At 49.3% G+C, this 27,373-nt stretch overlaps 1 protein-coding gene across 1 annotated transcript in view; it reads right to left on the bottom strand.

Annotated features, from left to right (window-relative positions):
- The window catches only part of LOC135827077 (uncharacterized), a gene marked incomplete at its 5' end in the record, with an annotated part of 210,613 nt that overhangs the window by 11,428 nt on the left and 171,812 nt on the right, over positions 1-27,373 (bottom strand). Inside the window, 6 exons of the mRNA XM_065339601.1 lie at positions 6,747-6,830; positions 9,946-10,022; positions 22,194-22,254; positions 22,582-22,759; positions 23,445-24,545; positions 25,976-26,182. Of these exons, the coding sequence (XP_065195673.1) occupies positions 6,747-6,830; positions 9,946-10,022; positions 22,194-22,254; positions 22,582-22,759; positions 23,445-24,545; positions 25,976-26,182 (1,708 nt within the window). The remainder of the gene's footprint in view (positions 1-6,746; positions 6,831-9,945; positions 10,023-22,193; positions 22,255-22,581; positions 22,760-23,444; positions 24,546-25,975; positions 26,183-27,373) is intronic.

The following is a 27,373-nucleotide window of genomic DNA, read 5'->3' as shown; positions in this document are numbered from 1 at the left end:
CTTGTTGATATACGTCAAGGCTGTGGTGTTCACGGTCCATCTTCAGGTGAACCAGAAGATTTCGACTTGACTTCAGAAATGCTTTTACAGCCAGGAAGGCTGCTAACGGCTCCAAGCAGTTTATATGCATCTCTCGTTCCTGACAACTCCACGGACCGCCTGTTTGGGAGTTCTGGCAAGATGATCCCCAGCCCACTGTCGAGGCATCCGTCTCTATCACCAGGTCTGGTTTCGGCGTGAGAAGACGACGACCGTTCCAGTCTGTCAGGTGATCGATCCACCAGTCCAATTCCTCCAGAGCTTCGCTGCTCAAGAGACAAGGATGATCGTAATTCTAAGATCCCTCCCCTAGGGCTTTCTGCAAACAGCCCTGAAGGTTTCGATAGAACAAAGGACCTGGTGGAATCGCATGTGCAGCATGGCTCAGTTTGCCCAACAGGTGAGTTACAGAAATTGCTGAGTGTGTTTTTTTCCTCTCGCAATTTTTTACATCTGATCGTGTTTTCTCCACGGTAAATTTATCTCCCGGCAATCTGATCGTCAGATTCTCGGAGTTCACCGGTATTAAGCCGAGAAAATCTATCTCCTTGGTGGAGTTCGGTTGTGGTTTCTGGTAATTCACAATGAACCCTAGATTCTCCAGGAGGAAAATCAGACCGGCCGTGTGGTCGTTTGTCTCGTTCTCCGCCATGCTCAGGATATCGTCGATATGAATAATCACCCTCAGTCCTGAGTGTGATTATCACCGCCCTTGAGGTCTTGGTAAAAACCCGCGGGGCTGACGATAGTCCGAACGGCAGACAGTTCAACTGATACATCTTTCCCTGCCATGCAAAACGCAGCAACTTTCGCTGGTCTGCGGCAATATTCCCTGGCAATGGGAATCATGAAGTGCGCATCTTTCAGGTCGACTTTCGTCATGAAATCGCCTGGTCTCAGCAGATCTTTCAACATGTGTATACCCTCCGTTTTGAAATGGGACACTTCCACAAATGGTTCGGAGCTTTCAGATTGATAATCGGTCTTATCGCTCTGTCTTTCTTCGGGACAGCGAAGAGTTGAGACACACAAACTGATTGTTCGTTTGATCTGCAGGCATTACTTCGGAAATCGCATGTTTGCTTTGTATTGCGACAACTTCTGAGGAGATCTTTTTCGTTTCCTCCTCTTGAAATACAATCTCCCTTGGGGAAACGGTTTGAAAGGGTTCTTGAACAAAGTGAATTTTGTAACCCTGAACACCCCGCAACCATGCATTGGGTCGAGACACTTTGTGTCAGGTCTCTGACACCCATTTCCAAGCTCGGGTATTGAAACTTCTGAAATGGCCTGTTTGTTCGCCATCAAAGTTATTTCGAGGGAGATTTTGATTTCTCCTCCTCCCGAAACACTATCTCTCTTGGAGAGTGAGATTGAAAGGGCTTCTGAAGCCACTGAATTGTGTAACCCCGAATACATTTCAAGACCCACTGGTCTGAGCTGATTGCATTCCAGTCTTGTGCAAGCATTGCTACACTTCCCGCAATCGGGAACTGGTGAAATACGACACTTTCTGTCATGTCTTTTTCACCCATCTGCTGGAGAGCACTCACAACAGAAGACATTGAGTAGTTTTGAAAACTCTTTATTTCCTTTAGAGGAAGGGGTAAAGGCGGATGGCTCACTTTGCTGACTCCTGACGACTTCTGTCGTTGGGCTTCCTGTTGAACTGGGGATTGTACTGGTTTCCGCTGTAAGGTCGGACCCGGTTGCCGTTCTGATTGAAACTGCCCTGATTTGAATGGCCTCCCCGTGGGGCATGGTTGGCTCGGCCTCCTCGAACAAACGATCCGGTGGAAGCCTTGCCACCTCGCGAGGGCGCCGCCTGCGACAAACATTTGAGCTCTTCGCTCCGTTCCTTCGCTTTTCTGGAGAAGCCATCTCCAAACAGCTGGGGTGCAGACGTTTTGAACGTATCGTCATCTTCTGCCATTTCGGCAAGGTCGCGATTCATACAAAGAATGGCATTTCGCCGCCTTTCTCTATTCAAATGCATATTTGCATTGCCAATAAAAGCCAACGCCTGTTGGCATGCTTCGACCGTGGCTTGTACGGTGAGAGTCTCTTTCCCAGCTTCCTCTAGTACGTAGGTCAAAGGACCTACGGCGTCCAAAAGCAAGGCCTGTTGTTTCGACAGGGCCTTGTCTCGCGACTTGGTCGCAGGGTGTAATCGGGACTTCACCATCTTGTCCATGATGGGCGCAGAGGCCACATCTACTTTGGGGCGCCCAAAACGACTACGCCATTGGCGCCGAACTTCGTTCGAGGTAGTTGTTGTAAATTTCTCCCGAAAGAATTCCAAAGTATCCGAGGACACTTTGAAATCCTGAGACGATTTGTCAAGCAAGCTTGACTCGTCCATTTCCTCTTCTGACTCACAGTCCGAGGGGTTGGGGATCTCACGGGTTTTACCCGGTGTTGAAGAAGCTCTTGGCGCCAGAGCGGAAAACGAAATAGAGGCACTTCGTGCCGGGTCAGGGCGGGATTGAGCCGCTTCCAGAGCAGACACTCGTTCCGCAATACTTGAAACGTCTGAGCCGATTTGCTCCATCACCTGCGAGACCTTTCCAAACTGGCTCATCATGTCCGCCATGATCCTCGATGATTGACCAGCAGCATCGGGAGAGGTAAAGGAGCTTGCAGACGAGTCCATCCTTGAGAGTGGACTTGACAGTTTGACGATTGAAAGGCGGTCTACAGTAAGCACAGAGACACACCAAGTTAGAAATACAACCAAGAGGAAGTACTGTACAAGACAACAGTCGATAACGAGATCGAACAGCTTGCCAAGAAACTTACTTCGAGCGAGCTAGAAAAAAGGCCGAAGAACATAGAGGGAACAAGGGCTTTTATCAACGAAACCTGGTGTTCCACGCATGCGTTAAAACCAAGGATTCAAATAAAATCACAAAATTCATGAATTTTCACTACAAAAAAGCTATCAAGAGTTAGGAAACTAGGCCAAACACATTGATATGGAGACAGAGCATTCTGAAGTATAATTACTCTTCTACTTGTCATGTATTCACTATCCACAGAGACAATTACTCTTCTACTTGTCATGTATTCACTATCCACAGAGACAATTACTCTTCTACTTGTCATGTATTCACTATCCACAGAGACAATGACTCTTCTACTTGTCATGTATTCACTATCCACAGAGACAATGACTCTTCTACTTGTCATGTATTCACTATCCACAGAGACAATTACTCTTCTACTTGTCATGTATTCACTATCCACAGAGACAATGACTCTTCTACTTGTCATGTATTAACTATCCACAGAGACAATGACTCTTCTACTTGTCATGTATTCACTATCCACAGAGACAATTACTCTTCTACTTGTCATGTATTCACTATCCACAGAGACAATGACTCTTCTACTGGTCATGTATTCACTATCCACAGAGACAATGACTCTTCTACTTGTCATGTATTCACTATCCGCAGAGACAATCACTCTTCTACTTGTCATGTATTCACTATCCACAGAGACAATTACTCTTCTACTTGTCATGTATTCACTATCCACAGAGACAATGACTCTTCTACTTGTCATGTATTCACTATCCACAGAGACAATTACTCTTCTACTTGTCATGTATTCACTATCCACAGAGACAATTACTCTTCTACTTGTCATGTATTCACTATCCACAGAGACAATTACTCTTCTACTTGTCATGTATTCACTATCCACAGAGACAATGACTCTTCTACTTGTCATGTATTCACTATCCACAGAGATAATGACTCTTCTACTTGTTATGTATTCACTATCCACAGAGACAATTACACTTCTACTTGTCATGTATTCACTATCCACAGAGACAATGACTCTTCTACTTGTCATGTATTCACTATCCACAGAGACAATGACTCTTCTACTTGTCATGTATTCACTATCCACAGAGACAATGACTCTTCTACTTGTCATGTATTCACTATCCACAGAGACAATGACTCTTCTACTTGTCATGTATTCACTATCCACAGAGACAATGACTCTTCTACTTGTCATGTATTCACTATCCACAGAGACAATGACTCTTCTACTTGTCATGTATTCACTAACCACAGAGACAATTACTCTTTCTTTCGTACAGAATCTCCTGCAAACTGAAGTTCTCTTTGAGACCTGAGCAAGCTCATAGATCAAATGAGCCTCTAAATTCAAAAAGGTGGCTTATGTCATTTTTGAGCATTTTGAGTGATCTATACCCTGGCTTTGCTGTATCCCAGCAGATCACTTTGTAAAAACACCTAGGTCTAAAATTGTCATGTTTCACAGAGTTATAGGTGTTTCAAAACGTGAGTTATTTTTCGTTGGCTGAGCGTAGCGAATGAAACAAAAAATGTATTTTTTTGCCAGCATTTTCACCATAGTTACTGCACCAGGATTGCGTCAGCTGTTTTTTGTCAGTGTTCTCAAACCTTTCTCTTCATCGTGGTCTTTCTCTTTTCGTTGTAGTTTGCATTTTTCCTTCGTCCGTGGAAGAGTTTATCCATGCCACAAACGAGAAGTAAAAACTCGCTGGCAAGCGTTTCGCTTGCACCCCTGGTTCAAATCCCAGTTCCACCCAGAAAATAGTGGACCCGGTCCGCCTCACCTGGAGCTGTCGGCACGGCCCGAAAGCGTATCCATGCTGGCAACGTCGAGGAGCAAGTACCTGCTCCAGATCCTGTCATGGTGGATTCCCCGGAGTTTGCCGGCTCCCCGCCAGCTTGGTTCGCGCAGGCCTTCGGACAGCTGTCAGAGGAGATCCAGGATGTCAAGAGAGAGACGAGGGCTGCGCGGGCTGAGCTGGCAGCCTCCAAGTCGAACCAGGTCACGTTGAAGCAAGCTGGCCTGCAAAAACAATTCGACGTAAACCCAACTGTGCTCGATGGCGTAAAGGGAGCGCTCACTCAACTGCCATCAGGTCATGACGCGCCTGCATACCTAGCAAAAAGTAAGGTGACCCTGACCCTCCTCCAGAAGCATCTCCAGATTGCGGACGCTTACGATTGGAAAACAGTCGAAGTTTATGAAAACGGGGTGCGGCGTGACGGGATGGCAGATGACAAGAGGATTGCTGAGGCGGCTGCAACAGCACGGCGGATAGCAGCACGTCCTGATAGCACGCGGGAGCATCAGCAGCGGAATTTTCGCACCCCCAGCCAGCAGTATATGTCACGGTCGCCTGCACAGTTCGGCCGACGAAACACTGCTCTGCTTCGCTGGGACGATTTACAGCGCCTCACGCCTCAGGATATCTCCATTGGCGGCACGCATATGTCCCTACACCTGCGACGACGCAAGAACGACCAGTTGCGCCAGGGCGATGTGGTCATGGTGAGCCGACTGGAGCAGCAGGCTACTACACCATGTCCTGTGTCGGTCATAGAGGGTCTCTTGGAGAGAGCACGCCATGCACCCACTCAACCTCTCTTTGGCAAGGTCTCCGCAGCAACCCACCAGTCATGTCTGCGGGGAAAGATGACATACGCCCGGGCACGCAAATTGATCCACACAGCTCTCGCCCGCGTAGGTGAAGACCACACAGGGTATAGCAGGCACAGTCTCCGCTAGGGGGAGCGACGGCAGCGGCCAATGCTGGTGTGCCAGAGCGCCTTCTTCAGCGGCAAGGGGGTTGGAAGTCATCCACATGTAAGAACGTGTATGTTGTGGATTCCGTCAAGGACATGCTGTCGGTGTCTCGCGCTACACTGCACCAGTGACTGTGGGGTCGGCTATCCTTTCCGTCGTGAGTGAACAAACACCACACTACTACTGTGATCTGTATCTTTCTGTTGTGTGTGGGTGTGTCTGCGGTGTACGCAGAGGCCAGCTAGCTGGCAAAAAGTGTTATTTTTCGTTGGCTGAGCGTAGCCAATGAAACGAAAAATGTATTTTTACCAGCATTTTCACCATAGTTACGGCAGCAGGATTGCGTCAGCCGTTTTTTTGTCAGTGTTCTCAAACTTTTCTCTTCATCGTGGTCTTTCTCTTTTCGTTGTAGTTTCCCCCCCTCCCCCCCCCCCTTTATTCTCACTTCGGGATAGATCCTGCAGGCTACGTTTTGTTCATTTATCTTATGGGGTTATTCTAATCGGTTTTTCCTCAGGGTTGTGCTTCCGCCGGGGTCCTGAGGTTTTTTCCGCCAGCTTCGAGCTGGTTAATTATCCGGCGGCCCCATTCGCCACATTAGTTCACTTTTTGCATCATGTTGGTCTGGTACATATGTGTACAATGTATATGCGTGAGGTGGCATGCCCTTCTTCATGCTCATCTATACACTACGCTAAGCTCTTCCATCTTCCACCGTGAGTGAACAAAGACCACACTACTACTGTGATCTGTATGTTTCTGTTGTGTGTGGGTGTGTCTGCGGTGTAGGCGGAGAGGCCAGTTAGCTGGCAAAAAGTGAGTTATACATCACTTTATGCGGAAAACACACAACTTTAAAATGCATTTTCTCAGTACTGCATGAAACTACATAAGCGTGTATGTTCGCAAGTTGTACTTATTGTAGTGTTGAGATACCCAATTCAACTAAACCAATACAATACCAAACAGCAAAAATAGAAAAAACCTCTTTTCCGATCTAGAGGCTCAAGTTGTGTTGCAAGATAGTGTGAAGTAGACATTTGCACACAAGTAAACTAACACTAGCATACAGGGAGCACACATGGTGTATTGAGCACATTCAACTTTACCAGCATCATCTTGCCGAGCGGCAGTGGACTGACTGGCTTGATCAGAGTGTGACTGGCTGTTCGAAGGAACGCTCTCTGCCGAGTCTGATTGAACAGTAGAGGAAGTGAATTAAAAAAATATCCATGTCTCTGTGCAGAAATATTCGATTATAGGAATGTGTATTAAATGCTAAAGATCAGCATAACACACATACCTAACCAGTCATGTGTTTATTATCCACAGGGAAAATAATTCTTTTTTTCGTATAGAATCCCATGCAAACTGAAGTTCTCTTTGAGACCTGAGTAAGCCCATAGATCAAGTTGTGTTGCAAGATAGTGTGAAGTAGACATTTGCACACAAGTAAGTAAACTAGCAGTAGCATACAGAGAGCGCACATGGTGTATTGAGCACATTCTACTTTAAATAAGCGATGAGGAGATAATAGCTTTCCATGATGAGTGTGTCATGAAAAATGATCAGGAAATTTTGCATTTAGATTCATTTTAATTATTATTCTCTTCTTTTTGTTTCGTAATGTCCGCCTTACTGATACTATTCTTGCCTTTTTTATCGGTTGAACGCGTCCTTATCGACATCAAGTTTTTAAGTTGTGCATTCGCCTCATAATGCATGCTGCCACAACACTGTGATTGACTTTGCTATGAATGTAGCCACAGTTTTCACATCTGACAATAACGAGATTTCTGCAATACTCCTACACCTACATGTAGGTACCTGGCTCGGAATTTGTATTCACGGTGCTTGCAATGCTTTTCTTTTCTCCAGCACATTCAAGACAAGATGATACAGTTTGTTTTACATCACCAGGCATACACATATGGGATAGGTGTGCAATGAGATTGGTAATCTTTCTACTCATGATTAGTCACACACGTTTAATCCACACACTGGTGATAAGTAACACACCATTGACTCATGCACTCAGCATAAGTCAAGCACTTTCCAAAGAAGGACATTACATTTCTGGACAGGCAAGCGCAGCGAGGTAGGTAATAACAATTTTCTCGGGCAATATTTTTGGGTTGCAAGTATGGCATCTAATGTGTTCTTTATCGTTGTTTCTTTTCCTGGCTTCCTCGATCAGGTTTGAGTCTCCTCAGGGTCCTTGCCCTCCCAACCTTTTCTGTGCACATCAATCTTGCTTTTTCAAATTAAATCTTGCTATGATGTGATTTGCCTGCTTCTATGATGCCATACAATCACCATTGAGGACATGCACCTGGTTTTTCACTTCACTACTACGTGCTTCCGCGCGAGGATTTTCACCAGCTGGCGCGGTCCAGGAATTAATCTGACCATCCCACGTACTTCAATTAGAAGTGCTATTCTGCATTGTGACCCGTCCTTGTAATCCTCGTGCATACCGTCTTCTTTCCATTTAAAACATTCTGTTCTCAGTCAGTATTTCTAGACTTCTCCCGTTATCCGGTTCACATCTATCTGCGGTCAACTGTCCTTTAATTAGTGTGCTGTTCCTATTTATGAATATATCTGTCTGTCAAACAGAGAGGTTCCAGGCTGTCCAAGAGAGTGCTCAATACCGAGAGGCAGAGCGGGTTCAAACAATAAGAGGACAAAGATAGTATTTTAACTCTGCGTTTCACGCACTAAGCGATCATCAGAAAACAGTTATCCGTACAGCTGAACAAACGAGTCACGTTGGTCATACATGAACATGTACGCAGAACTAACGTAAGTCGTTGTTACTTCACTACCGGCTGACATGCTCTTGCATGAATCGGAGAGCGAAGTGTTCTTGACAGAATCTTGTTCAAGTTTGTAAGGACAGATCGTGGACACGTACTGGTGCATATGGCACGGGACGCGTAGACCTTGGAGAACACACTCGAGCCAATCACCTTAGAGAGCACGCTCGTGCTTTACGTGAGCCAATCATCGTCCCCGTTTCGATGAGAAAATTTGACCAATCTGTGAGGATCATTTTCGGGAGTCGGTTAATAGACAGCAATAGCGAGGTTTTGCATTCCGAAATTCAGCAAAAAGATTCGGCACGCGGGAGCGAGGTCGAAAATGCACACGAAGATTCGGCGTGTTTGTTCGGAAAAAGCTCACTTTGCCGAAAATATTTTTTCGGATGCATTTTCTTGTAGAAGAGCGCTAGTGCGTGATTTATTCAAAGAGGTTTCTTATCTCGGCATCGCTTGGCAGGCGTCTTTGGCGACATAGCATCGTCAGCAACCTCTGATTGCTCCTCTCCACTGCCTGTCTACTCTCTTTCGCCTGGAGTGTTCTCACCATCATCTGTGTGGCTGAAAAGACTATGGCGACACGCATAAAATTTGACTTGGCCAAGGAGTTGGTTTTTCTGAGGCGACTGAGGAGGAAGGTTTGGCCCTTGACTCTTTGGGCGATCAAAGTTCGTTGGAATCAGCAAGAAAAGGAGCACGGGACAGGACGTTGCTGATGCTGGGGCTCACGAAATGAAAACACATCATTTTCGACTTGCAAAACAAACGTTGGTGCGAAAATTCGACATTTTGATGTTCGACAAATGACCGAAGAACGCTGTACCGAAGTTCGGAATGCAAAACCTCACTAGTGTAAGCGATTCTGCCCGCCCATATTTTCTTTCCAGGCAGCGCTCCGGAGCTGTTGCGTGCCTTAGAAAAGTTCTACGCCAACGTCCATAAGCAAAACATTTCTGAGTACAAACGAAATTCCTTGCTTGCCGCTCGATCCGCTATCCATGCACATGCCGATCGAACAAAACCTTGTTTGCTCGCTGGCTGATGACTTGTCACCACCTGGTCACATGCCGATTTAATTTGTACTCAGAAAGGTCCTGTTTGCAGAAGTTAGCGTAGAAATGTCCCACGGCACTCGCCATCTCCGGTGCGCTGACTGAAGAGAAATCAAGCGCAGCACCAAGTACTGTTCTCTTTACAGTAAGTATCGAAAAGTGGTGAATATAAGCGGTGAATATCTACCAATATCCACTACGCCTGTAGATGGCCAATTGCATGAGGGTGAATATGTAATGAAGTATAAGCCAGTGTATATAGAGCAAGAAGGTAGACAAGAAGGTATGTATTTTTGTGTGTTTTCGGGTATGTATATAGCATACAGACAGACTAAGACAACAATGGTAACAGCACACAAATTGAAGGGCAGTTGAGTGTAGATAGATGAGAACAGGATAAAGAGAGCAGTCTTATTTTAAAAGGAATAACGCACCTGTTTGTTCAGAGAGCTCCGCTTCATCCTCCTTGTACAGGTTTGCAATGCGTTCGTCCGTTGACCACATGGCATGGCTGTAGATACACACACACACGCACACACACACACACACACACACACACACACACACACACACACACACACACACACTCACACACACGCACACACATACAAACCCACAAACACATTCAAAATGAACAAACATGGAACATACAAACCATTTGATGACAAAATTCGATACTTGCACACACACATGTAGCTGCCCACATTGCTAGCCGTACTCCTGCATGCATTCCTGCTCATACTCTTGCCAACGCCCAAACTCCTGCCCACACTCCTGTTTGCACACTTTGCCCACGCTGCCCTTGCCCACACTTCCAGCCCACACTCCATGCCCACACTTCTCTGTCCACACTCCCCCACCCACACTCCCCCTGCCCACACTCCCAGCCCATACTTCTCTGACCACACTCTTCCCCGCCCACACTTCTCTGCCCACACTTCCCTGCCCACACTCCCCTGCCCAGACTTCTCTGCCCACACTCCCCTGCCCACACTCCCCCTGCCAACACTCTCCCCGCCCACACTTCTCTGCCCACACACCCCTGTCCACACTCCCCTGCCCACACTCCCCTGCCCACACTCCCTGCCCACACTTCTCTGCCCACACTCCCCTGCCCACACTCCCCTGCCCACACTTCTCTGCCCACACTTCCCTGCCCAGACTTCTCTGCCCACACTCCCCTGCCCACACTCCCCCCTGCCCACACTCTCCCCGCCCACACTTCTCTGCCCACACTCCCCTGCCCACACTCCCCTGCCCACACTTCTCTGCCCACAATCCCTGCCCACACTCCCTGCCCTCACTCCCTGCCCACACTCCCTGCCCACACTCCCCTGCCCACACTCCCTGCCGACACTCCCTGCCCACACTCCCCTGCCCACACTTCTCTACCCACCCTTCTCTACCCACACTCCCCTTCCCACACTTCTCTGCCCACACTTCCCTGCCCAGACTTCTCTGCCCACACTCCCCTGCCCACACTCCCCCCTGCCCACACTCTCCCCGCCCACACTTCTCTGCCCACACTCCCCTGCCCACACTCCCCTGCCCACACTTCTCTGCCTACAATCCCTGCCCACACTCCCTGCCCTCACTCCCTGCCCACACTCCCTGCCCACACTCCCCTGCCCACACTCCCTGCCCACACTCCCCTGCCCACACTTCTCTACCCACCCTTCTCTACCCACACTCCCCTGCCCACACTTCTCTGCCCACACTTCCCTGCCCAGACTTCTCTGCCCACACTCCCCTGCCCACACTCCCCCCTGCCCACACTCTCCCCGCCCACACTTCTCTGCCCACACTCCCCTGCCCACACTCCCCTGCCCACACTTCTCTGCCCACAATCCCTGCCCACAATCCCTGCCCTTACTCCCTGCCCACACTCCCTGCCCACACTCCCCTGCCCACACTCCCTGCCCACACTCCCCTGCCCACACTTCTCTACCCACCCTTCTCTACCCACACTCCCCATCCCACACTCCCCTGCCCACACTCCCTGCCCACACTCCCCTGCCCACACTTCTCTACCCAATCTTCTCTACCCACACTCCCCTGCTCATACTCCCCTGCCCACACTCCCTGCCCACACTCCCCTGCCCACACTCCCCTGCCCACACTCCCCTGCCCACACTCCCCTGCCCACACTCCCCTGCCCACACTCCCCTACCCACACTTCTCTGCCCATACTCCCCTGCCCACACTCCTCTGCCCACACTTCTCTGCCCACAATCCCTGCCCACACTCCCTGCCCTCACTCCCTGCCCACACTCCCTGTCCACACTCCCCTGCCCACACTCCCTGCCCACACTCCCCTGCCCACACTTCTCTACCCACCCTTCTCTACCCACACTCCCCTGCCCACACTCCCCTGCCCACACTCCCTGCCCACACTCCCCTGCCCACACTTCTCTACCCAATCTTCTCTACCCACACTCCCCTGCTCAAACTCCCCTGCCCACACTCCCTGCCCACTCTCCCCTGCCCACACTCCCCTGCCCACACTCCCTGCCCACACTCCCCTGCCCACACTCCCCTGCCCACACTTCTCTACCATGGTTCCGGGTTCACGGATATGTGTTTACTGGCTGACATTATGCCATCCTTGGTTAGTGCACCCACACAGTTACTGGCCACAGCGTGAGCGGGCCTAGCTTCCCCAGTTGACCACCGTTTCAGAAGAACAGTGTACACTCTGCCCACACTCCCCTGCCCATACTCCCATGCCCACATTTCCCTGCCCACACTCCCATGCCCACACTCCCCTGCCCATACTTCTCTGCGCGCATTCCTGATCACACTCCTGCCCACACTCTCCTGCCCACCCTTCTCTGCCCACACTCCCTGCCCTCTTTTCTCTGCCCACACTTCTCTGCCCACACTCCCTGCCCACACTCCCCTGCCCACACGTCTCTGCGCGCATTCCTGATCACACTCCTACCCACACTCCTGACCACCCTCCTGCCAGCCTTTATGAACATGCTCATACTCCTCCGCTCACTTCTCTGCTCGCATTCTTGATCACACTCCTGCCAGCCTTTCTGAAGACGCTCATTCTCCTCCCCTCACTTCTCTGCTTGCATTCTTGATCACACTCCTGCCCACACGCCTGCCAGCACTCCTTCCCACACTCCCTCCCACGCTGCTCAGTCCTGCCTCCCACTCCTCACTACTGCCTACACTACTTACTGCCTGCACTACTGCCTACACTACTGCCTACACTACTGCCTACACTACTGCCTACACTACTGCCTACACTACTGCCTACACTACTGCCTACACTACTGCCTACACTACTGCCTGCACTACTGCCTACACTACTGCCTACACTACTGCCTACACTACTGCCTACACTACTGCCTGCACTCCTGCCTACACTACTGCCTACACTACTGCCTACACTTCTGCCTGCACTACTGCCTACACTTCTGCACGCAGTTCTCTTTACACACTTTACCCAGGCGCGTAGCACGGTGGTCCGGCCAGGGGGGGGGGGGGGGGGGTGGTTGGGATCTCCCCCGGAAATATTTTGAAATTAGGGTGCAAAATCCTGCATTCTGGGCACTTTTGGCATTGTTTTACTATTTCCAAGAAAACAACTATGGACAGCATTCAAAACCTGTTATCTCATCCACCATTGAATAGGTGTACAAAACTCTCAGCAAAACTAGCGAGGAAAAGAAATGCAGGCAAGAAATAATAATATGTGACAGATGGCGTACAATATGCATTGAAACAATAAGTAGAATAATTATTACTGTGCATGGTCCCGCTGCTGTGTACGAAAGCCAAAGCCGCAGAAAAAAGACAAGAAGAGCAATCCCAGGCAAACTGCTAGCTGGGTTACTTAGCTGCAAGATCAGCATCCGTGAATGTGCCAAATATTGAGCGGCGGTGATCACTGCTGGTGACATCGATGAAGGCATTGCCCAACTACACCAAAGACAGTGCATCTGTCCTGTCCTTGTGCGTCTGGAGGAGCATGACTGAATTTAACCGACTCTGGCCCATTGTGGAGCGGAGATAGGTCTTGATTCTCCGCATTGCTGAGAAGGATCTCTCGCTGATGGCGTTGGTAGCTGGGCTTACCAGAATCAAGCGCACCAGCTTCACAACTTCAAACAGAAGCTGCCTCTGAGATGTGGAGTAGCCCCGCAAGAACTTCAGCACAGACCTAAACGTGACATCGTCATCAGAGGTCAGCTGCGTCTGAAGGAGTGAAAACTGGGTAAGAAGGAGGTTGGAGTCGAGATCCTCGCCGTACAACTCTGTCACTGCCTTGAACTCGTCTGTAGCGTCCACCCCTTTGGCACTCTTCAAGAGAAGGTTCTCCATCTCCGTGTATATGGCGAAGCCCTTCTGATTAAACCGGGTCTGGATGGAGGACTTGGCACTGTCAAGCACTTCAAAATACAGCTGCCAAAAGTGGCCTTCCGGGGAGCTGGGGTGGTATGCTGGCTCATCTCCACCTTCATACCTCTGTGGACGTTTGCGTTTGCGAGGGAACTGCGGTTCAGAGACATCAAACTGGTGACTTTTTGCCACAGCAGCCTCCCAGAACATCGAGAATGAATTCTCTCTGCGCATCTTTGTGATTGTGTTCACCGTCAAACGTGCTATTTTCTGGGCTTCGGCAGCAGACATTGTTGAACTCTGGAGGGAAACAGAGAGGTTGTCACCATGTGCCAGGACAAGACGGGCCAAACTGATTCCAAAGAAGAAGTTGAAAGTCTCGCGAGCACGCACGTCGGGGTCCACACTCCCAGCCAGAACTTCATCCCACAGTTCTTGCAAGACCAGATAGTTATCCAGGATGCTTTGCAGACTCTTACCTCGCACTGTCCAGCGGGTCGGGCACAGCACACGGAATCCTGGTGTGTAGGGCGAGATCTCACCCTTCAGGACGTCAAATCGGGCATTCCGTTTTTGCGAGTACTTAATTAACTTGCTGATCTCGCTGGTGACATCGAGGGAATCTCTGGTCAGCACAGTCGTCTTGATGGCGTCGCACATTGCCAGGTTCAGAGAGTGCCCGTAGCTGTGCACAAAAAGAGCCCTTGGCTCTTCATCTCCCAACTGCTTCGCCACACCAGATCTGTGGCCAGCCATATTTGAGGCACCGTCGTAGCATTGGCCTCGGCAACGGTTGAGTTGGAGGTTGAGTCGCAGCATGCACTCCCGGATAGCCGCAACGATCGTATCTGCAGATATGTTGTCAATCTGGAACAAACCAACGAAATCTTCATGAGCTTCCAACTCCTGGTCAACCCACTGGAAGCACAACGCCAGTTGTTCCTTGTTAGATACGTCTGCGTACTCATCGGCCATAACGCTGAACACCTCAGCAGTATGGATGGACTTGGCCACATTCCGGAGTATGCTATGCGACATTAGATGAAGGATTTCGTTCTGGATTTTGGGGGAGCAGTACTTATCCACTCGTTGCTCCAGCCAGGCACGCAACTCGGGAGTATGTAGCTTCTGTAGTTGCAGCAGTTGCATAAAGTTCGACTCTGCATTGCCGTGGCCACGCAAGGGAAGACCTTGGCGACCCAAAAACGTCATGTTCTGTAGGATTCTCACAAACATTCGCCGATTCAGGGCTTTCTCCTTGGCATGGGCTTGCCTTAGCGCCTCACCAACGTCCTGGACAGTCTGCGGTAGCACAAGCATCACCTGGACAGCGTCGATATGACACAGCGACTTTTCGTGACGGCGGAACCCCTCCGTGGCATCTTTCCAATTCTTGAAGCCCTTAGAAATGAAGGCCGAGTCCTTCGATGGCGCTTTCAGCTTCCCTTGCTGATCAGCAAAGGAACACAAAAGGCAGGTCACAGAATCCGTCGACTCGTCGTGGTGCAACCAATTGAATTTATCGAACCAAGCTGGTTGAAACGGACGCTCAACGATCGATGTTCGCCCGAAACTTCGCTTTGGAAACGCAAAGTTCCGAGGCTGATGAGCCTCCATGGTGTCCACACAACCAGAAATCAGAGAGAAAAAGACACACAACTACGAGAATTCTTTGGAAAAAGTGGAACACAAAAAGCAGCGAATCAGCGAAGGCGTGCAAGCGAAAAGCGTCCGGAGATACGCATCACACAGTGTACATGGTCGTAGGCCATACCGGAAGCCCTATATGCACGTACACTGGCATGTGTTACGCGTAGGGCTCCCTGGTGCAAGCCAGGAAGTCGTACGACCCCCTACGACTCCCTGGTGTAGGCCATGCAGCCTTGCAGGGCCTTCAAAAAACGTCGTCGGACGAAAAGGTGGTTGTTGTGAACCCTCTAAGATTCTCTAAATTGTCAGGATCGTACGACCACACGGCACGAGGACAACTCTTTTCCTTTACACAGTATATTTCACTTCATCTGATAATTAACAATGAACACTAATAACACCAGCTATTTATAGCATGCAAAAACAGCGTACATGCAAAACATAAGCATATAAAACTGGACATAACAGCGTATACAGAACGCGTCATCTCCTGCTGCCGTGGTGGTGGTAACGGTGCTGGCGGTTCATACGCTGGCTGCTGAGGGACGATAGCAGGTTGAGTGGTATCGGCAAGCCCAGGAGCCACGTCCTGTGACGATACTTCTAACGGCACTTACCTTTGGATCGGCCTCAACAGGGTACTGGTACTCAACTTAACCTTGGCAACACGACGCTTGCCATCTCGACCAGGGAATAACTCGATGATCCGTCCCAAACGCCAGAACTGTTTGCGCTTGGTATCATCGAGAACAAAGTCAACATCACCCACAGCTAAAGGGCGCGACATGGTCTGTTGGTGCTTGTTCAGCTGACTTAGGTACTCCACCTCCCAACGATTCTTGACATGCTTCAGTGTCTGACTGAGGTAATGCAATCTCGCTGACATATGCGTAGCGTCCGGGGTACCTGCTGGCTTCGCTGACGACATCCAAATGTTACCCATCATTATTGCAGGGGTTACTGGTGGCTCATCCAGGCTATCAGACACATAAGTTAGCGGACGACTATTCACCACTGCTTCAACCTCATACAAGATGGTCTCAAGCTCCTGAACCTTCAGAAACGCTGTTCCCATTACCTTTTTCAAGGCACTCTTCACTGTACCAACCATTCGCTCATAGAAGCCTCCATGCCATGGTGCAGCTGGAGGATTGAACATCCATGGCATACTCAGTTTGTCAGATGCCGCCTTGAACGTTGTAGCGTTGTCAGATCTGATCCGAGACGGCAAACTACGTCTCGCGACAAACTTCCGAAATGCCATCAAGAATGACTCGGTACTTAAACTATCGACCACCTCCAAGTGAACTGCTCTGGTGGTGGCACACACAAACAATGCTATCCATACCTTCGGAGATGACTCACCATGGCGCACGTACAACGGACCAGCATAGTCGATGCCGGTATTTGCGAACGGCCTCTCGTGAACAACTCGGTCTTCCGGCAGCGGCGGGCAGACTTCTGAGGCAGCCTTAGCCTTGTAGCGGCGGCATGTAACACATCGCTGAGTAATGTTGCGTAGTGTCCGTCGACCACCGATAATCCAGAATTTCTGATGGATGAACGACAAGAATCCTTCTACACCTTGGTGCATCCTTTCAACATGCATTTTCTCCAACAGCAACTCGGTCAGATGATGTTTGCCTAACAGGACTGGGTGCTTGGCTCCATACGCCAACTCGCTGTGCTGAAGTCGTCCCCCGGCTCTGAGCACTCCATGCTCATCCAGAAACGGTGCAAGCTGATACACCTTCGACCCAGGCTTCACTGGTTGACCTTGCTTGATCAGCTCAAGATCCTCAGCGAAACATGCGGCTTGAAAGATGCGGTATAATACGTTGTCTGCTGCAAAATAGAATTCAGCACGTTGCTCAGTGTGCTTCCACTGCAACATCCAAGTCACCATGCCCTGTGCCCTCGACCATTTACTGAATCCGAGCCACCATTCCTTATCAGATTCTCGACTACAGGTGGTGGCTGACACTCGTACTTCTACACTGGACTCATCTGTAGCTGCGGTTGAGGATGCGGTGGGCCAGTCATTGGGCTCCGTGATCCAGGTTGGTCCGCCCCTCCAGAACGGACTACGGATCTGCTGTGCACTACTCCCACGTGACGGTAAATCTGCTGGGTTGTGAAGGCCCGGGCAATGGTTACACACAATGCCGACCTTTTTCGATATCTCTTGGACTTGACTGACGCGGTTAGCCACAAATGGTTTCCATTTGTACGATGGATTACTGATCCAATGAACGGTAGTAAGACTGTCAGTCCAGCCATAGACTTGCGTGACGGTAACACGCAGCTCCTTCACCACAAACTCAGCGTAGCGAGCCGCTATACATACTGCTTGTAACTCAAGGCGGGCTAACGTGGGCGGAGACACAGGTGACACTTTGGCCTTGGCAAATACCAAGTGCGACTGTCCATTGACGACTGCATACAAACAACATCCAAACGCTTTCTCACTGGCATCGGCGAAGGCATGAAGCGCAATCGGCGTGTCAAGATTGCAGCAAATCCAACGTGGTATGTCAATGCTCACCACTTCGGCCAACTCTCCCCACCATTGCGCACATGGGGCTGCGATGCCATCAGGCAACATATCATCCCAGTCGCCTCCGACTTTCCAGGCTTGCTGTAGCAGTATCTTTCCCGACACAACTGCCGGTGCTGCTAGACCTAGCGGATCAAACACTGATGCAACACACTTGAGGAGGGATCGCAGGGTCCACACAGACGGCCTATCGGACTCGCCTAGCGCTGCTATGCTGAGCAAGTCATCACTGGTTTTCCATTTCAGACCGAGGACTTTATCTCCGGCCTCTGGATCGCACGGGATTTCGTTGCCTCGCCACTTGCGTAACTCCATGCCAGCATCCGTAAGCACACGCACGCTGAACTCTTGCATCTCCTTAGCTTCCGAGGCATTTGAGACACTAGAGACCAAATCGTCAACGTAGAAACTCGTGAGCAAGAGATCAATACGCTCTCGCTCTTTGGGTGCAGACAACGCCCGTAGCTCCTTCAAGTGATGCTGAATCACCGCAGTAAGCATGTATGGCGAGCAGTTTACGCCAAATGGCAGTTTCGTTAGCCTCCAGGTTAACAGTTCATCGCAGTCGCTTCGACCGGGCCACAAGAAACGCAGGTACGGACGGTCTTCGGGATTAACCGCGACCATGAAGAAAGCCTTGCGGATGTCCGCTTGCAGCGCGCTCTTATATTCACGGAACCGTAATAGCATACCTGCGAGACTCGGCAATAGCGACGGTCCAGGGTCAATCATGTCGTTCAACGACTTGCCATCTGGCGCCGTCGCCGAGGCATTGAACACCACTCTTAACTTCGTGGTTGCAGCGTGCTCGCGGAATACACCATGATGCGGTACATAGTACCCGGCATCGCTCTCACATGGCTCCAGCTCAATTGCTCCAAGCTCGCGGTACTCCCTGATCAGCACATCATCATAGAGCGCACGCTTCCCATTCCTCTTCAGCTTTTCAAGAAGCCGCGTTGCGATGACTCTAGCTTGAGCAAAGTTATCCGTTGGGCGACGCTCATTTCGCCACAAGAGACCCACTTGGTACCCGCTGCCCTGGCGACATAGCGGGAACGATGGCAGGTGCTGATGTTGTTCTGGAGGTTCATCCAACTGCCATAGTTGTTCAATGTGGGCTGTGACACATGACACGGTCACCGGCTGACTGTTTCGATTTGGTGCAGACGCTGGACCAGATAATACATTACCTATCTCTGTGTTCCACACCGTCTCACCATTAACTTCCTTCTTGCTGTGCAGTACCGCGTTGATATAGTCTGCACCAATCAGCATATGTATGTCGTCTGATGTCCCTTGTTGAGGCTTGTCACTCAGCTCTACTCCCCAACTGTGCCACTGCGCAATGGTCTGCGGACTTGCGCACTTCAGGTCCAGCTCAAGCGTTGGTTTCACGAACGCGCGTACCCGAATGCTAGCGGAGCTACCCTGGATCTTGATGGCGTACTTATCCATGCGCTGTTGGGTTGGTTCCGCGCCGAACGGCTTCACCTCTACATTTTCAACCCCAACGTGTTCTGCATCGATTGCTGACACCAACGCTGCAGTCACGAATGACGCCTCAGCACCCGAGTCCAGGAACACGCGAACCTTCGCGTTTCGAGTTCTTCCCTCAACTCGTGCCACTCCGGTCATCAGCCGCACACTTGGCGAGTGTAGACAGCACGACCCAACATTCTTCTCCGTAACTATCTCAGTCGGTTTCTCCCGGCTGTAACCTGCTCTATCCAACACCTCATGTTTTAGCAGGTGGTGTTTCCTCTGGCATTTCGTGCATCTCGAGCCTGACCGACATTCTCTGGCCATATGGCCATACTTAAGGCAGTTCCAGCAGAGTCTCTCTCGCTGCAGAAAACCCTTTCTCCCTTCCAGTGGCAGCGACTTTAGCTGCTTCTCTGCATCTGCGACCGATATCGCCATGCACTGTGCCGACGCCGTGGGCCTTGGCACGGATCGTTCTACTGGCTTCCTGGCAGTATAACCCTGTCGTCCGTGCGCGACCTGGTAAGACGCGCCGTGCTCCTGTACCTGGCGCAGTGACATCCCGTAGCACTGCCGTTCGACCAGGTACGTCTTCATCTCAGGTCCGCATTGCTCCAAGATTACCTGCTTTGCCATTGCTTGCAGCGCCGGGGACATTTTATATCGGCGCTATGCTTGGTGTCCACCTCGCCATCTTCTGTCATAGCGAGTGTGGCCCACACCTCTACCTCTCGGCAAACACGGACAACCTATTGATGAAACGACTCATCTGACCGCTGCTTGCCTGTCAGCAATGTCTTCCACGCTTTATCCGGAGTCTTTCCGAGCGAGGCAAGCAACTCTCGTTTTGCTTCCTCGTAATTATTTCATCCAATACATATCCTCTCCGCTTTGCTACCCGCTAGCGCAATGCGCAGTCGCAGTAGCCATTCGCTTTCTTCGAACTCGTTCTTGGAACAGATGTCCTCGAACAGGTCAAGATAACGCTCCAATGGCTGCGTTCCATCATATGAGGGGATTTTCATCAGCGGTTGACGCCCACCGCTGTGACGTGGAGATTCCTCTGTACCTCCCATCGCGGCTTTACCCTCACCCTCATGCGCATTGGCGATGCGCTCGTTAATCTCCTTTAGTGTTTTGGCAAACTCGGTGCGGAGCGCCTCCTCTCGCCGTCTGGCACTGCGCTCCTCACGCTCCATGTACTGTTGGAGCCTCTGCTCCACATGTACCTTCAACAACTCGCCTTCTAATCCTAACCGCTCTCCATTGTCGATAAAGCTGGCTTCCAAATTGTTCCATAGTTCCTCTGCCATGCTCGCTCCTATCCTGGCGTGGTCGCCAAATGTTGTGAACCCTCTTAGATTCTCTAAATTGTCAGGATCGTACGACCACATGGCACGAGGACAACTCTTTTCCTCTACACAGTATATTTCACTTCATCTGATAATTAACAATGAACACTAATAACACCAGCTATTTATAGCATGCAAAAACAGCGTACATGCAAAACATAAGCATATAAAACTGGACATAACAGCGTATACAGCAAAACGCACACAACGCATATAGCGTATGCCATGCAGCAACATCAGCGGTACGGCGGAGTCGAAAGACAACATTGCGACGAATACAATGCCATAAGCGCGAAGGCCTTTCCCAATTGAGGACTAGTGGTTTGCAACAGTGGTCATGTCATTAAGCAAGCAGTGTAGGGAAATTATTGCCACTGCCTACTGACCAGTACTTTGGCCTAGTGGTTGTGGGCTTGCCTGCGAATCCCAAGGTTCTGAGGTTCAAGAGTGCTGACACCAGTGAGCGTGTACGTTGTTAACAAATGCTGTGATGCAAGCGTGAACCACTTTACATGCAGTTAACTGCTCTGACAACCACTGTTAACTGTGTACTCACTACACTGTATTCATAGTGAGGGTAACATAGATGCAGCTAACAAGGTTTGCAACTTGTCAGGCATTGCTTGTGATACTTACTAAGTCATCCTCACTGTCACGTGCTGCATCTGCCACCCTGGTATCTCAGGCATGGTGGTGACCTTGTACAAGCAAAACTTCCTAAACTGGTTGTGTTTCTCAACACAATTGCATAGGGGGTTTGGTTGCGTATCTGCGATCTTTACTTTCTTCTGCTTATGTACTTCAAATAGGGAAGGGTGTTTTAAATAGGATCTGGGAACTACACAGCTCAATAAGACCTTTCTGGTTTCTAGGGATGACGACACCGCCACATGAAAATACCACATGAAAAGACTACATGAAAAGAGCACATTCAAAGGCGTCAGATGCCGCTTTTTTACGGATGGAGAGGAAAATTCAGATCCACCAATTACAGTATATGGGCAAAGGTGAAAACCCACTTTCTGCATCAATGTTGCCCTGTTTTCCACACCTCGTGTTCCCAACTCACTGTGGTGTACAGCACAGTTGAAGCAATTCTCTTCAAGTCAGGACTTGATCATGATACATATACCTGTCATTGCACAATCATGGTCTGAGAACTCACTCACTGGGCCGGCCTGACTCATTATGTTGGAAATGGTGCAGTACATTTCACTGAACTTTACCTAGGACTGATTCAACGGTTCTATACTTCATTGTTGAGTAATGCATGCGTAGAACTTACAGTGGTGAAGTGGATAGGAAAATTCCACAGCTGCCATCAGCAGCGTGATGCTCAGCATGGCCTGATACATTCAACAGGAAAGAACAGAAAACAGATTTTAAAACTATCCCTGTCTCTGTGCAGAAGTATTCGATTATAGGAATGGGTATCAAATCATCAAGGTTAGCATAACACACATACCTAACCAGTCATGTGTTCATTATCCACAGAGAAAATAGTTCATTTTTTCGTATAGAATCCCATGCAAACTGAAGTTCTCTTTGAGACCTGAGCAAGCCCATAGATCAAATTGTGTTGCAAGATACTGTGAAGTCCACATTTGCACACAAGTAAACTAACACTAGCATACAGGGAGCACACATGGTGTATTGAGCACATTCAACTTTACCAGCATCATCTTGCCGAGCAGCAGTGGACTGACTGGCTTGATCAGAGTGTGACTGGCTGCCAGAAGGAACGCTCTCCGCGGAGTCTGATTGAACAGTGGAGGAAATAGCTCCGTCAGAGACCGGCTGGACGGCTTGCACCTGACGCTTCCGGAATATGTCTGGGAAATCGGTCGCCAGCTGCAGTGCGGAGAGTAACAAATATACAAACAAGCAACAAACATGGCTCTGATATCAACATCAGCTAGTGTCTATCATCCACACCGCTGAGAGTCAAATCAACGAGAGGTACACGGCCGAGAATACATTGTGCATTGCGTAATGGTAGGTGACAGATGTTTTGTTGAGTAAAATGATAGAACAACTTGCATACATCAACAGAGAGACATAGGCAGAGAGGGGGGAGAAGTAGAGAGAGACTGAGAGAGAGAGAGGCAGAGAGAGAGAGAGAGAGAGAGAGAGAGAGAGAGAGAGAGAGAGAGAGAGAGAGAGAGAGAGAGAGAGAGAGAGAGAGAGAGAGAGAGAGAGAGAGAGAGAGAGAGAGAGAGAGAGAGAGAGAGAGAGAGAGAGAGAGAGAGAGAGAGAGAGAGAGAGAGAGAGAGAGAGAGAGAGAGAGAGAGAGAGAGAGAGAGAGAGAGAGAGAGAGAGAGAGAAAGAGAAAGAGAAAGAGAAAGAGAAAGAGAAAGAGAAAGAGAAATAGAAAGAGAAAGAAAGAAAGAAAGAGAGAGAGAGAGAGAGAGAGAGAGAGAGAGAGAGGGAGAGAGAGAAAGAGAGAGAGAGCGAGAGAGAGAGAGAGAGAGGGAAAGAGAGAGGGAGAGAGAGAGACTGAGAGAGAGGGGCATACGCAACAGGCGATCACACTCACCAGTTCTTCATGCTGCCGTAGCACCTTGCAGATCTTTGCAAAGCGCTTGGCGTTCGGTGATTTCAGTAGCAGCTGGTGAAGCTTGGTCGAGGTGTGATGGTAGTCGGTAACTGCCCAGCTGTGGACCAATGCTGCTGCAGTGTGTAGATGATTACTGTGCTCACGTGATGAAGATGGTGATGTAAGGCCCAGGCAGGTGGCTAGTGCAGGCAGGTCGGACTCACCAAGGCTTTCTCGGATGGACTCAAAGGACTTTGCAGAGAGCAGTGAAGCATGGTTGACCGGCCATTCGAGAAGAAGCGGGGCACGATCAACGTAACGTTGGCTAGTGGAGAGATGACCCTTTGTTGCTACGGATGATCGGACTTGCTCTGCATTGTACACAGCGAAATCAAACTTGTCGCTTGGCTCGTGGAGGTGCTGACGAATCGAAGCAGAGCTGATGATCCTTGTGGAGTAGCTAGTGCCCGGGCTATACTGTGCTGCAAGGTCACCAAACACCTTGCGCAACAGAGCCAGCAGACAATAGCCATCTAGCGAATCTTCAACGGGCGCATGGACAACAGCGACAGCTTGGCGCAGGCTGTCCGTGACGGAGATGCAACCACGGGCTGTAGAATGGACTGGAGCCACTACCACCAGATTCTTCCAGAGCTCAGCAGGAATGCCGTGAAGCTCGTGGAAATAGGCGTACAGCTCTGTCTGTAGCCGGATAACAAGAGCAGTGGAGAAGCAGTGCTGAGTCGTGAAAGAGACTCCTGCGCACGCCGACCGAGATGATGAATCTTTCTTGGCCAGTGAGCCGAGGCAGTTGTCAGCGGTCGGAAGACGGCTGGGTGCCAGGATCCTTTCTTTCTCCTGCAGCAACACACCTAGTTGTATTACCATCTGCAGCAGCAGACGGCCCTGACCTTTTGCTCCCTCGCAGCTGTTGAGCTTGTCCAGGACTTCTTGGAACATTGCAACACCATCCTTGAAGTGGAGCATATCTTCATCATCAAGCCCAGGTGGTGCGAAGATGAGACCAATGACCTTGGAGAGCAACCAGTTGGGTCGGTTAACAATGATGTCGTCCAGCTCAGGGGATGAGAAAGAAACAATCTAGAAACAAAAACACGATATGCAAACCCATACACACAGCAACACACATAGTTGTAAGCCGACACGCGATACATGCCCAAGCATGGATGCACACACATCCCACACGCATGCGCAGACAGAAGGATATTAAAAAAAGGCCAAATACCTCCAAAATAAAACAAAACAAAGTAAGTCAACCAACCAATCCTCATGACAGCACACTTTGCCTGACCCCACATTGAGAGACAATGCATACCTGTTAAATGAACCATCCTAAGTTTTAAAGAAATGGATGTAAGGGAAACGGGTACAGATTCACTGGCTTGAGTTTACGTATCCTCTCATGAGCACGAGTACAACCCTCTGGTGCCAGCCAAAGCAGGACTATGCAGCACACCCTCATAAAAACTCACTTTTGAAGATCAATCCATCTAAGGTGTAAAGCACAATGCACCCGTTCTCAATGATCTCTTTATCAGCCTAAAGCCAGCAATCTGTAGGTGATGTACCCTGCTGTCAAGCCCCAGCTAGCCATAATGTGCACAGCAACACACTAAACCTGTCCCACAATTTTCAATTCACCTTGAAGTTTCCAGCATCCTTACACCTACTAGTATCGGTGTATAGCTGGTCTAGCACTAAATAATAGATCTTAAACTACAGCTAATTGCAGGATGGGCATCGGAATGTTCTAGATATGGGCTGTAAAAGAAGAAGGAACAAATCAAAACGGTTGCATCTTTCCCTCAAACCAACGAATAAGAACAAATCCACTTTAGGGGTCGTAGCAAATTTTTTGTTTTGTCCCTGAAACGAGCATCATTCGTTGGAGGGGTGGGAGAGGGGGGCAAAAATCGCAAGTCGACCGACACTACAGTCCACTCATCGGAAACTGTCCCGCTGGCTTTTGAAAGTTCGATCTGGGCCGAATTGAGGATACAAACCCACTTTAAATCTCAAGAATCTCATTCTGGGTTTGGGATTTACTTCTCCACATATTTGCCATGGCATAGCTGTCTAAATTTTGTAAACCTGGCTGAATTTCTATTTCCCTGTTCTTGGGCTTTTCTGCCCTCAAATGTGGCAAGGAGTAATTGCACGGGTCACACGATGCAGGATATCTACAACTATGTGCGGGAGACACCAAAAAGGTAGGGTGCCAGTTTTCAATGAATCGGGAAAAAAATCACAAGTCGACTGATACTATACATATGTACAGGACTACATTTACATGCATGTGATTTTCGTCGTCCAGCATAGCAAGTTGCGTTCGTTTCATGGAGAGTGGAGGGGGTAAAGTAATAAATGAGCGATGTTCATTTCAGGGACGATAAAACACTTTTGCGATGATCCCTTAGAGATGTACATGACGTAGATGACATACATCATAACGTGAAATACATCTACTGCAAGTAAATTGAAATTACTCTATCTGCCGAGTATGTACATACCAGACCATACGCATTGAGGATCTTGCGATATCGACGGATTTGTGCGGTGTTGATGCTATCTTCATCGTCATCATACTCTACGTTGCTAGCAGCACAAAGCTGTCGAGAGAACTCCCGACTTGTTGAGAATGGCTCTCGGATGTTGTCATGCAGTTGTGCCAGTACTTCCTCTGCCTGCCCGAGCACTTTGGGTTGCTTGGAAGATTTCTGAACATGCACATCAACACAGTGGGTAAAGTACTCTCTGTTCACAAACATGATTAAACCTTTTTATCGTTAATGATGTATGTATACGTCACTGAGAACGAACACAATCCACTAATGACGTACTTCCTCCGTAAGCGAAACTTCATTGCATATTTACAGTTCTGTCTAAAGCATTCTTAGGCTACAAACACACTTTGCAAAGTGGAAAACACAGCAGCATATGAGAGATTAGTTATTTACAGATGTCGCACAGCTCGTTTCAAAGCAGTCCAGCTTCACTCTTCGTCTGAATCTGATGACGACTCACTCCATGATGACATCGAGTCTGCATCCTCGCTGACTTTCGTTTTTGTTCCGCAGCCTTTACAAGTTGCCAAAACTTTGGAAATCGCCAAGTTCTTTGCCAGAACTGTGAGCTTGACGACCTCCACAGTGGCGCTGGTAGTTGTTGTCTCTGCCACTCTCCAGAATGCCATGATGGAAAGAGGCATACAGACACAGCCAAACGCTCCTCATCTTGGCAATGGGGTATACATGCCAACATGTTTCCACAGCTTGCAGAAGCTTATTTCTGGTTTCCTTCGTCACAAGTGACCAGTGTGCCTGCAGGCTGTGGAAGAATACCAAGTCGTCGAAGTTGAGATTGGGACTTTGAGTTGGCTGAATGGCAACCCGCATGTCAAACCCTTTTGCTTTCCCTGTGCTGCTAACACACGTGCATTGATTTTGGCTGTGTGCGGACGTGCAACATCGTGCTGGTACGGCATGCAGTGGCTGGCCGGCTTCTTCGGGCAACGCATCTTTTAAACAGTTTCTCATTTTCGCACTTCAGTGTCGTCTGGGCCTGGCTGGGGTTGTGTTCTGGTGCCGATTTTCGAAAGAACTCCACCCTTTTCAGTGGCGTGTCCAGGATTTGGCTGAGGGGGGGGGGGGGGGGTGCGGCTGGGATGGGGTGGGGGTAGACATCATGCTACTGTCCCAGGTCAGCCATTTTGAAAACCGATGTCAAGAAGCCGTAAATCTCACACACCACTTAGAGCAGTATTTCTGTACACGCAGTTACATTGTACATTGTAAACTTGAAATTACAATTCTTTTCAAATACATCCATTTTCAACCTCATATCTTATCCCTTTTTCATATCAATATTTCTCGTAGTGAACGCAGACCGAACAAGGTTGTTTTCAACTC

Source organism: Sycon ciliatum, chromosome 11 (genome assembly GCF_964019385.1).
Source record: "Sycon ciliatum chromosome 11, ocSycCili1.1, whole genome shotgun sequence".
Classification (NCBI taxonomy): domain Eukaryota; kingdom Metazoa; phylum Porifera; class Calcarea; order Leucosolenida; family Sycettidae; genus Sycon; species Sycon ciliatum.
This window is presented reverse-complemented; position numbering and strand designations above follow the sequence as displayed.